Source organism: Lagopus leucura, unplaced genomic scaffold (assembly GCF_019238085.1).
Source record: "Lagopus leucura isolate 7727_CA_CO unplaced genomic scaffold, USGS_WTPT01 Super-Scaffold_739, whole genome shotgun sequence".
Classification (NCBI taxonomy): domain Eukaryota; kingdom Metazoa; phylum Chordata; class Aves; order Galliformes; family Phasianidae; genus Lagopus; species Lagopus leucura.
Window position 1 is genome coordinate 17,274,830 of NW_024962255.1, and position 12,146 is coordinate 17,286,975.

Consider the following 12,146-nt stretch of genomic DNA (forward strand, 5'->3'; position numbering starts at 1 on the left):
CTCCCTCCACCCCACACCCCCCCAGACTCTGATGGAATACTTGTCTCATTTCTTTGAGGACACACAAGGGCCAGTACCTTGAACAAGACTCAGTGGCACTTCCCACAGTGACCTCAGCCAGTGTGAAATAGCTACTTCCTCACAATATAAAGGTTACAAAACGCAGACAAGCAAAAATTTTACTTGTCTTCAGCCTCTCCACAGACTTAAGTCAGTTAGGTCAGGCAGCATAAAAACAGGATAATAGAAGGGAAAGTGTGAGCTCTATTTTTACTGCAATCAACACAAAGCAAGTCCTTGGCTGAGGATGAGGGTATACAAGTTTGGTAACCTACTGAAACTTTTGTTTCCTTTAATAGATAAATGCACATGCTTCACAATACTTCCCCTGTAAAGCTGATAGTATCCTAAACTATCATGAGACTTGAACTGGATTCATATGTGTTTGTGAGATGTCCTATAAGGATACTTGCTTTTTGCTGATGTCATTAAAGGCATTTTCAGTGCCTGTGCTCATGTACTAAAATATTTGATTCAGTTATTAGTGTTTAGGGCTCAAGGGTGTGAGCCACATGGCAGTGATGTTAGTCATCTCCTGTTTCAGGGCAGTGCATATATTGACGCTGCCAAATCCAACTTTTCAGTGATAAGCTGGTTCTGGGCAGTTTTCTCAAATTTATGAGTACTTGCAAACTCTTAAAGCTCATTTCACCCATCCTGAAGAAAGGTTTGGAAACTGAAGAAAAAAAAAATAGGGAAGTTACAAAGAAAAAAAACAGCTATCTATTCATTATGAGGTAGTTATTTACCCAGCCTACCAAGCTGGAAGCCAGCTCTCTTTACAAGTCCCAGTCACACCACAACACACATTTCAATAATGCTGGCTTTCTGAAATGGAGATCCTGAGCCAGCTCTCAACTCTGGAGTGTGGGAGTAGTCACCCCAGCTTGGAGTTCAGCCTCAACTCTCAAGTCCGTGCAATGAGGCAAAATAATCAAGCAATCAGACTGGTGAAATTACTGCAAATTGTGTGGTCCCGGTAACAAGAAGTCTTGCCCCTTACTAACAAGGATAGCTAGTTCTCAATATCTGAACCAACTAGATCACAGCTAAGTAAAAGGAATTTGTACTTGTCTCCTTTACTATCAAATTACTACCCTAAGCATTTGGAAAGAGTGCCTGTTCTGACAAGGCATTGGTACTTGGGTCTTGTACAAGATGAAAATCTGACTAGAGAAGAAAATAGCTATTTACTACAATTTTCTAAGGGCCTTCAACTCTCCAAAGGCCAGCAACTCCCCAGAGAAACCTGGCTTTCTATTTAACCCTTCCAACCACCATTCCTTTTTCACAAGAGTCTTACTTTTTCTTTAGCTAATGAACAAGGAAGTTGAAAGATTGCTCAAAGTTTGTCTCTTAAAAATCCAGATGGTTCAAACTGAGCGTAGAAATTTTAGTGTGGGCAACAACCACAACCACATGCTCACTAATGGTCTTCTCATCATGCCAAGTATCTCTTCTGGTCTTGAAATTCTTTCTGAAGTACCTCCCATAATTCTCTTCTGGATATTGAGTTAAACAAAGCCACACCTACTCAGAACCAAAAAACTTTCCTCGTTCTAATAATGTCTACTGCATGAGGTCATTTTGCAGAAACCTCATTGGAGTTATTCAAGTGTGTTCAGTTTACTCAAGGATTGATATCGGAAGCTTCCTTTCTATATAAGACCTTGGACAAGATGAGCTTTCTACAGACTATCTCCTTACTGGAAGCCTCATAATTCTGCAAGAATGGTGAGTCCTTACATCTTATAATGTAAAGGATAATTATAAGTTGCTACAGATTTTCAGAGAGATATTGTTGGGTTTACTTGAGCACTCAAAGATCTAAGTAACTCAAAACTGAGTTTTGAAAACAAAAGTCAGACATACTAGGACAGGCAGGTAGGAACCTTGTGTAAAAGATTTCAGCATTTACAATGCAGGAGATGTCCAATAGGACTCCAGATGAAGGCATGAGATGTTCGAATGTAATCAATTTTCTGGCAGAAAGTAGCTCTGGCCATCACTTTTATGAAGAGTCAGGATCATATTTGAATGTTTACCTAAACTCCAAAATGTTATCTTGATTTTTAGTCATTTTTCAGATCAAGTACAGCCACATTCTCCTCACACAAAAGAATGTATCTCAGTAAGAATTAAAGTTCTGCTTTCTTCTTTCAAGAAATCAGAATATTTCAGTGAGATATGCTTAAATTCTTGATGTAGCTCTTACAGGTTAGGTATGACTGTTCCCAGCTCTGTAGTATCCCTAAAGGCCTCGCAGACAGAGTCATCCAACTAGCTCCATTCTAGCATGGTTCTGTAAATTTCTACCAAAATCCTGCTTTCTGGGTCCAGATCAAGTAGCTGCTTTAAGTGACATCTACAACATCATTTTTCAACTGAATTTACTTTATCATTGTTTCCTGTATTAAGACTATCTGCTCCATTCCATGGCACAGTTCAGTCTATGAAGAAATCTGAGAAATGAGAACAGGTTCTGAACATGAGTGATGTATTAGTACTTTGTACCAGACTTGTCTAGGATGATCAGATGCTCATGATGCTTATGTTTGTGTGACTGTCAATGCCATGGGATGAACTATCACAAAATACAAATTACTTTATGGATTTCCTGCCTTCCATTAAAATCCCTTGTTTGCAGTGCTCAGGTTTATCTTATCCTTGTCCCTTCAGGAATGTCTGTCAATTCGTGTTTAACTTTTCCTCTGCAAAATTAAATGCTTGTTTATCCTTCCCTCCATATCTAAGGTATAACTTATTTTTAACAAGTCACCAGTTCTACTTTATCCAAAACACATAAATGCACATATACACACACAAAACACAGGAAGAAAGAGTGACCGTTAAGAGCCACATCACGGTTAAGAACCATGACAGAGAATAACAAGAGAAAGGAGTAAGGAGAGGAAAGGAGTAGAACACATTCTCTGTACAGTTTACTTCCATAGACAGTAACTGAGTCTACCAGTCCTGGATCAGGCAACACTTGATTTTAACAGTTGGAAAAGACAGACTTTTTTTTTTTTTTAAACCCAGTCTCAAATGATGCTCTCCCTCTATGTCTTCTAAATGGTTTGATATTCCTGATGATGTGTTAAAGTGTCTAAAACACAAATGACAACTGGATTTTCGTTCAAAACCACAATGTATTTTCCTGCTTCTTATAGCAATATTTACCATCAGTAATTTTCAGTATATGCTTCAGTATTTGCAATAATTGTGCTTTCCTCTTCAGAAAACCTTCTTGGCCTGCCTTCTTGTTCTTTCTGTTAGCGTGACAGCGTCCAATGCTTCCTGCTACTTTCTGCCATTGAATCCAGTGAAGCGTGGAGATGAGATTATAGGTAAGAAGCCAGCTGTCCACATCTTGTCATACTGCCCCACAAGCACTGCCTGATTGGATTTATCTAGTTGGTGCAATCTATCATAATTTAAAAATAAGTGGAAACAGTGGAGAGAAACTCCTGGGAGGAGAGTGCTGTATGGAAAGAAATGAATTTACAATATGTTATAAAAGAAATTTTCAAAGAAATGTGGTACAGGCCAAATTACAAACGGATTTTGTCCAGAGAAGTAGCAAAGGTTTATTTTATACACCTGCATATGATGTATTTTTTCTTGTTTTTAGTTTGAAAAATAGGAAAATAAGTGATCAAAAGTGGCATGCAACAAGAGCTGATTTGTATCAGTGTGCTAAATAAAACAAGAGACCCTAGATAAACCTTTTTTACCTCCACTTGGAAAAGCTATTGGTACTAGAAGAAAAAAAAGAGCTCACAATGACAAAGAAAGAGAATACATTTGAAGACGCTGGCATAGCCTAGAGCTCCCAAATCCTCTCCTCACTCAAGCACAGTCCTTAAAGTTTTGCTTTCCAAATCACCTCAAAATTTATTTTGTGAATGTTAGACAAGAACTTTATATCCACTACATGCTTTCTTCCTGCAGCTGAGGATCAGAAAGAATTTTCCAGGGAGATTTAAACATGTTCTAAACGATGAGTTAAGAATAGTTAGTGATAATGGTGGGGTGTAGCCAAAGCCCTTGCATACTTCTGATCAGGTCTGTGCCTCGTTTTCTTCCTGCTTGGGGCACCTAGTTCCAAGACGAGCTATTCTAAGAAACTTGATGCTGCTGAGTACAGTGGAAAACAGCAGAGTTGAGGATACTCTTTTTCCTTGATTTAATACAATAGTAGTCCAGCTCCGTTATTGGAGAATTCAACAGAGCTCCTATAGAAAGCGTGCAGGCGATAGCATTGTTAGTGCAGTAAGTCTGACTGCTGCCTGCATGCTACGTTTTCAGGCAGCTATGACAAGAAGGGAGAGCCACATGAATTCAATTCTCATTGGAAGACTGAAGACTGCTTAGAGTGCTCCTGTTTAAAGTTTGGGATCAGCTGCTGCACCACGTAAGTTCAGAGCAGTGGGGTTCTCTCCACTGGCACAATGTGGCACAAAGCATTTACCTCACACATGTGTCCCTGAGAAACCAAAAGGACCCTCCTCTCATTCACTCCCTTCATATCACAAAAATGAGCATTAACCCAACATCAACACTGAACACACAAGAAGTTCCTCTGAAAAATAGAGCTCAGGTTTAAAAAAAAAAAATTTTGAAATAACAAAAGGCAAAAAAGGGAATGGTTGTGAACGGGCTAAAATTTCAGATAAGATACTTATTCAAGAGAGAACATTTGGTGACTTAAGAGTCTTTTACCAGTGCTAATTAAGACCTTTCCAAGCACAAATTGCCTCTTTTGTCTCTGATGGGCAGTCAGCCACACACTGGCCTGCCTATAGTATTCATGTGACTGCATGCTGTGGCAAAACAGAAAAGCAATGATATTGGAGTAGCAAGTAAACATGACAAGCATCCTGTGGATATAAATCAAATCAGTAAACTATAACTCCACCCTGCTCTTATTTAAGCAGCAGGGCGAGCAGCCTTTTGCTGTCAGCTTCATATAAGCTCCCTTTTCTATCATTAAATAACATCTCAGCATCACCTCTCCAAACTACAAGTGTAGATGCCAGATGGAAGCCACTTCCTTCTTGCCCTAATCATCTGCTCTTCTTTTCCCAATGACAGCTATGCAAGACCAGTTAATTTTGACGAAGAGAAATGCATAAGCATATTCAACAATACTGCCTGTGTTTATGAAGTAGTGGAGAAAGCTGATCACTCAAAAACATGCGAAGTACATGAATGGATGGGCTAACCAAGGAGAGGCATGGATGTGGGGGAGACACCCTCTTTTCATTTCAGGGGTTCTCTCTCACAAATAAAAAAAAAAAAAAAAAAAAAAGCTGAAGAATGCAACCATAGAGTAAAGTCTACTGAGAAGATTCGTAAGTGATAAAGCAGAACCTAAGCACATAAGATTCCCTGTTTCTCTGCCTTCTGCCTCTCTGTGCAGCAAGAACTAACTTATTACTTCCTAGATATCCAGAATTAAAGCTGACCTTAAGGATCAGCAGCAGCTGATTATTTTGATTTTCCTTCCATTACACTTCAGTGCCAAGGAGTACATTCTGTTACCCACACACAGCTATGTTTTAAAGCTAAAAATAAAGCTAGATGAAGCATCAAAAATTTGTGTGAGATTTTTTTTTTTTTTGGGGGGGGGGGGGGGGACATAATCTAAAGAATCAACCAACCAAAAAAAAAAGGGAAAGCAATGAAAAGCAGTTAAAAAAAAACAAAAACAACAGAACACTTGTCTGAACATTGCCTTTCCTAAGACTATTTCTTTCATGATAACCATTTGTACTGCTTGGCTCCCTAGAGCCTGCCCAGCCTATGGACTGCAAGAAGCACCATCTACCCCACTTACCCACAGCACAACAGTCCCAGTTCTCAACCACGGGCCTGATTAACCCTAAAAGAATTCAAGTTTCTAAATCGGCCAGTGCTGTGAGTTACGTTCAGGAAAAATGCAAGCCAGAAAATGAGAAGAGTACACGTGTAACAGTAACCAAAGAACAATGCACTCCAATTACATTTCTGAAGGCTATGCTATATTTTCTCAGTAATTGCAAAGACTTCCTGGGTCACTATGCCTGTTTCTGAAGCCTTGAATCATCAAATTCTTTAACAGCCAGCACCTTTTTGATCAATGCTGCAGCCTGAATTCAATCAACTTAGAATTGTGGCCTACTTTTAATGGAAGCTAAACTTTGTGTTTATGGCTTCTGTAGAGAAGAGATCAAGTTCTGTGCAATCTTCCCAAGAAAGAGACCACTTTCTCCCTTCCTGCTGGTTTTCTCTCAACCTCAGTTAGTTACTTTCCTTCATTACTAGAAACTTTTTTCCACCTCCAGTTTTTCTGAAGGCACTTACATTCTGCTACAGACCATGATCTGATCCCTGAAATAGAATGAAACCCACCTAAATCCATTCAGCCCTGAGCTCCCCACCATGCTCTGAATCTTGCTGGCTGTGGCTCTGTCAGACAGAGCTGGAGCAGATGAGGCATCCCCTTATGTAACCTTGTACAGTTGCCCAGAGGCTGAGTGCGTTGCAGCTCCTGAGTCATTTCAAGCTCAAAAGACATGAGAGAGAGTTTAAAAAACAAACCATTACCCTCTCCTGAACTTGCAGGCACCATCAGCTTATAGAGAGGGCATATTCACAGAGCACAGCAAGTCTTAAGAAAGCTATGCACCCAAACTCTAGAAAAATTTGCCTTACTGTCATACTTATGCAGTCCCAACCGATTTAACCACATCCCAAATGCACTCAGATGCCTTCCTCCATCATTTGCCGATTGTTGATATAGTATGAGGATCTACACTACTTGTCATGGGCGCGGGGGGGCGCGCCGGCGGGAGAAAAAAAGAGATTTGTTTTAAGCCTAAACCAAAAAGTCTCCAGAGAGCTGTTCTCTTCTTGTCTGCTCCAAGTTCCAGCACGGAAGCAGATGATGTGATGACGTTACCTATCACATCTCATTTCAGACACCAGAAGCACAGCAGGGACTTGGCTGTCTTCTCTAGGAGGAGCCAAGCTGTGGGAGAATGACAAAACTTTCCAAACTGAGAAAGCAGAAGCACAGAGAAGAGCTCTGCTCTTCATCGTTTGTCCAAGTGTTTTGTCATGACATTTCTCCTCTTAAATGTACACAGCTACTGTCCCCTACAAAGAACACATCCCCAGCTCAGGCCCTTGTGCTTCAGGTGATAGTTCCACTAGCTCCACATAGAGAGAGGAAACATTCATGTAAGAGTTTCCTGTAATCCTTACATTAACAAGAGGCTGCAGAACATTGGGAGCCTGGCACAGCCCCAGGAATAGACTGTGTGCTTGCTCTCTTCCACCCCTTTCCCTCCACACACCTAATGAAGCACTCCCACTAGCTCTCTTAGAAATGAGGTAGAATTTTAGGGGGGCCCTGATCCCTCCAATTGTAGTAATTCTTTTCAAGACAAGACTTTTAAATATCAGTAAGATGTTCTTGCCCTAAAATGAAATGTAATGTTTATCTTACCAAATAGCACATTTTAAACCCAGCACCAGAACACACATGCCATAATCTAAAAGTTTTCCTATTAAAGAGCATATGTGAAAAATCTAGAACAAGGAATGCACATATTTTATTTAGGTTATACTTAGTGGAGAAGCTAGGTAGTTACAGATCACATTCTGCTTTGTTCTATTTTTTAAATGCAGACACATTCAATTTATTATAGTTCAGCTTTTTCACTTTGTTCTTCATTAATGCATCTATTGGTATGCAGGAATATTTGTCTTGGCACCTGTTGAATGCTTCCAAACTTCTGTTCAAATCTATTGCGTACTTATTTCTCAGAACCATGCTGTGGTTTATTAAGGGCAAAATGATTGGCTTTATAATAGCAATTTATATGAAACTTAAGAACACACAAGTTATATGATCAATCTAAAACACTCAGTAAGACGTATCCCCACCCCGAAATTCTACTTTGACATTGATTTTCTTTCAGCATATAACTCTGTAAGACTGAGTCGTAACAGAAACATTTACAAGAGTAACACTTTGAATTTCAGTATCTGTTTTGACTGTGTGTTCAGTATCAGGGAACTCTTCCACAATCTTGAGCAGGAAAGGGTTTGAAAGTTAGGATAATCAAAATCATATCAGAAAGAAAGCAGAAAACTAGTGCTACTCCACCTGGTGCTCACCAGCAGCCAGAAATTGCAGAGAAGTTCTAACTGACTTCCCAGCAAGTGTTACAAGAAGTATCAAGAACTTAATACAGCAGATTGCTCTATTCCTCTTTCTCTGCTATGAAATCACTAGATGGCATCCTAGTTCTACAACAGTGCTCCTGGGCGTGAAGGAAAGGCTGGTCAAGCAAAATCTACAGAGAGCATGGAAACCTAAAGCCTGGTTCTTCTGTCTGGCAGATCTGAGCTTAATTTTCGTTTGTTCTAGAGGGGTTTAAGAATGCAAGCAGCTTTTTAGAAGTATCTTTAATCTATTAGTACAGAGAGAAGCTTCTGAAGAGGTCATCAACAGGACTGAGTTGGACTTGAACCCATCTTTGGACTTGGCCTGTCTATTGTTATCACTTATACACAAGAAAGAAAGCTCAATGATAATTCTACTCCAAAGAGTAGAATACTCTTTATTCAGGAATTACATGTGTTAGATCTCTAACTTTTAACAGAGAAGAAACACACGCACAAAAAAAAAAAAAAAAAAAAAAAAAAAAAAAAACCATACAAAGACAAGAGTTTGTGATAAGACTGATCTCATTCTTTAAAATCTGTGGTGGCAAACCTCCTTACATTCTTCTCATCAAAACCTGTACTTTTACCATACCTATTTCTGACTACATTGCCCCTTTTTTCCCCCCACTGTAATTTTCTTGCCTTCTAGAGTAGAAAAAAGAAGATTCCAGAAAGTAATTTTTGCCCTGTTGACAGATTTTTTGATAGTTCATGCTATGAACCACAGTCTGTGCCAGATTTAGAAGTTTCTTGTGCATTGTGTTAGTGCAGCATTCCTTAATTTGGAAGGTAACAGGCTCTGTTTGCTAAGTCCTCTGCTCAGGTCCTAAGGTTGTAGTAGATCACAACACTTAGCTACAATCAGGACAAAGTTCAGCCTGTAGCCCTGCACCCTGAGATTTCCAGCCAAACTCCTCAGAAGCATTAGTTTCAGGAGACAGAGATACAACTGCTTGTCTACCAAGTAATCCTGGGCAATTCTTTCTCCAGAACTAGCAGCTCAGAGCTGATAAGACCATGGGCATTGGCTGGAAGGAGCAAGTGGCAGAACATCCATCCCATTTACAGTTCAGAATGCATTCATGCCATCAGCTGCTGCCACCATTCTCCCCAGCACTAGTTTTTGAGAGTTGCCAGTCAGGAAACAATTCTGTGGACTATCTGGGAACTACAGCATACTGACATACTGCAATTTGACTGCATTATTTTATTAATCAGACATATTTGCAAAGCCATGGATAGAAGTAGGATCCATAGACATGATTGGCATACCACCAGCAAGAGGAATAAAAAGAGATTTAAATCAGGGGTAGATTACTGGAGCTGCTACCAGAGTCCTGAGACTTTGTGACATCAGGTAGCTCTGGGAAGCTTGAGAAGGGCTAAATGTACAATGGCTCAAAGGAGCCACTACTAAAGCAGAGATGCACTGGGTACAGTACAGCCAACAGCATAAGATGAAACTACTCTGGACTCGGATTCAAGGTTTGTGAAGGGTCAATTCCTGAGGGCAACTGGAACCTTGGAAAAGGGAAGAGTTTAAGTCTCGGTCCACAGAGGTATGTAGGTCTCAAGCCTAGTAGTGGTGGAGGAAACAAAGTAAATTTTTCCTCTCTTCAGGGAAGTGGTTACGCTGCAGAAGAGTTTAAAGAGTCAGGCTTTCTGCAGGAGCAGCAGTAAGAAGACTCAATTTTTGCTTCAAAGAACATTTCTGCTTAAAGAAAAAAAAAAAGAACAGACATCCAGCAGACCGTGTCTAACCACAGGCTCCTGAAGTCAGGTTAGGTTTTCAACACAGGCAAGTTTCACTTGAGTTACAGAAATGGAGACCTGGCCTGCAGTCAGAGCTCCGGTGACCCAGGGGTGACATCAAAGCACCCTTCTGCTCTGAGGTGTGGAGAGCGGTCCAGCCTGGCTCCAGGCATCTCTAAGTTACTCAGAATCCTCCTAATTGGCAAAAGCATCTTCAGGCAGAACTGCCTCCCTGGTTTGGCAGTCACTGCGCTTGTCAAACCACTGCATTATTTAACCAGTTTAGCTTGGCAGCTTCACTGACAAACAGCGAGATAAACAGGGAAAGGCAGGGCTGGATGTTCTTCTCATTGCTTCACAGACCTTAAGCTAAGGACACCCATATATTAACTGCTGCCATATCCCACAGCTAGTGAAAGACTTACAGGCTGTCTGGAGCCATGCTGTGAGCTCCACTGGCACCACAGGTCAAGGAATAAGGTACACAGGCAAGCAGCGAGTTGAGACAGAAAGGCAGTACTCCATGTCTCAGGAGGCACTCAGCCTTCTCACCTCTTACAGCCATCACCGGGCAAGATTGACTTATCCTTCTCTGAAGAGAAGGGACCAAATGACACATCCTACAGGGAAGTGTTCATTCACACCCACACCACAGAGAACTCCCTTCTCCTTCACTATCTATTTGATCTGGAAAGCCTTACTGACTCCAGAAAAGACTCCCCAGCAGATCAACAAGCATGGACAAAGAGACTGTCTTAGTCTCTGCTCTCTTATAGATCCCAAAGGTAACTCAAAATCACAAACTTTCAAAAGCACTTCGTTCCTTCATTCTCAAGTTTGCAATCTAAGTGACCTTACAGTGCCTTTTTTTTTTTTTATGAAGTACTTTAAAGACAAAAAAAGAAATCACACAGAGCACACTTTAAGCACACACCTGAGGTTAAGGACCAGCACCACCAGGCAGCAATGGCTTCAACCGTAGTGAGCTTGGCTACCTGAGAAACAGCAGTGGTTTAGAAAAACTCATTAATATAGTTATTTTTTTTTTTATTTTTATGAAAGAAAAATTACAATAAACTTATTGTTTTAGGAGAATTTAGAACGCACCTTGCCCTTCAAGGATGTTAACATTTCTTTGAAGCCATGCTTTTATTACAGGCACTGCATACTTCAACTGTCACTCATCAAGGAATATGACAAGATTAGGAGTGACAGCAAGGTCAGCCCAGAAATTTGAAGGCTATCACGAATTCAAAGATTTAATAGCATAAGAGAAATAGAATTTTCACCTTATTTCCTCTTAATGCTAATGCAGTCAACTTGAAGAAATCATTCCCTTCAGACAGGAGTTCATTCAGTCAAGGATTACCACGAAGTATTTCCTTACGGTACTTCATCAGACACAACAATTGTCTCCTAAAGCAGAACCACACACAGAATGCGATCTACCGAAAGTCACAAGATTAATGCAGAACTACAAGATTGAAAGCAAACTGCAATGAAAGCTCTCAAGCTTCTCTCCAAGAACAAGAGCAAACAACAAAACCAAACTAAAGACACACAGATCAGCTCCTCCACAGTCACCTCCCTTGCTCTGGACCCCTCCAGAGACAGCACTTGCTCTGCCACTGCACCTCTTATCCAAGAACCCCCTCCAGGGCAGCTTGGCTTCCTCCAACTATCTGTCAATCAGTAGAAGCTAATGAGTAATCAAGGTGTTTAATCAAGCACAGGCTTGCTGAAAGAGCCCCATCAGCAGAATTAATGCAACTCATTATTCTGGGAATCCTCTGGCAACTTTCAGAGCTTGTCATGCCTGCGCCCCAGATCAGCAAAGCAGCGGATTTCTCCAGATTCTGGCATGGCCATAGATGGTCTGGGGTCTGTGAGAGTTTTCCTGAATGGTTGTGAGATGCAGCCTCACATAGTGTGTACTGCAGTAGTGCAAAAACCCCTAATACCTGCAGTGAGATATCCTGATGAACTCCAAAACTGACACTGCAAGATCCCAACTGCCTTGGAGGCAGGGTATGTATGAGGTGAAAGAAAGCTGGAATTTTGCTTTCTTTGCCTTTTCTAATCCCTAATGTCACTACTGTTGCTGTAGTGAGATA

The 12,146-nt window shown here is 40.7% G+C and overlaps 1 protein-coding gene and 1 long non-coding RNA gene across 2 annotated transcripts; one reads left to right on the forward strand and one right to left on the reverse strand.

Annotated features, from left to right (window-relative positions):
- The first annotated feature begins 1,508 nt into the window (after positions 1-1,508).
- Positions 1,509-5,374, forward strand: LOC122175409 (beta-microseminoprotein-like). The gene is made up of 4 exons (XM_042863082.1): positions 1,509-1,794; positions 3,302-3,410; positions 4,372-4,477; positions 5,158-5,374. The coding sequence occupies exons 1-4, from the start codon at positions 1,792-1,794 to the stop codon at positions 5,285-5,287; spliced, it is 348 nt and encodes a 115-aa protein (XP_042719016.1). The 5' UTR covers positions 1,509-1,791; the 3' UTR covers positions 5,288-5,374.
- LOC122175411 lies at positions 3,507-11,273 on the reverse strand. The gene is made up of 3 exons (XR_006177402.1): positions 11,140-11,273; positions 10,967-11,027; positions 3,507-3,544 (listed from the first exon to the last, which is right to left on the reverse strand). It is a non-coding gene; the product is annotated as an uncharacterized LOC122175411 (long non-coding RNA).
- Positions 11,274-12,146: the final 873 nt, after the last annotated feature.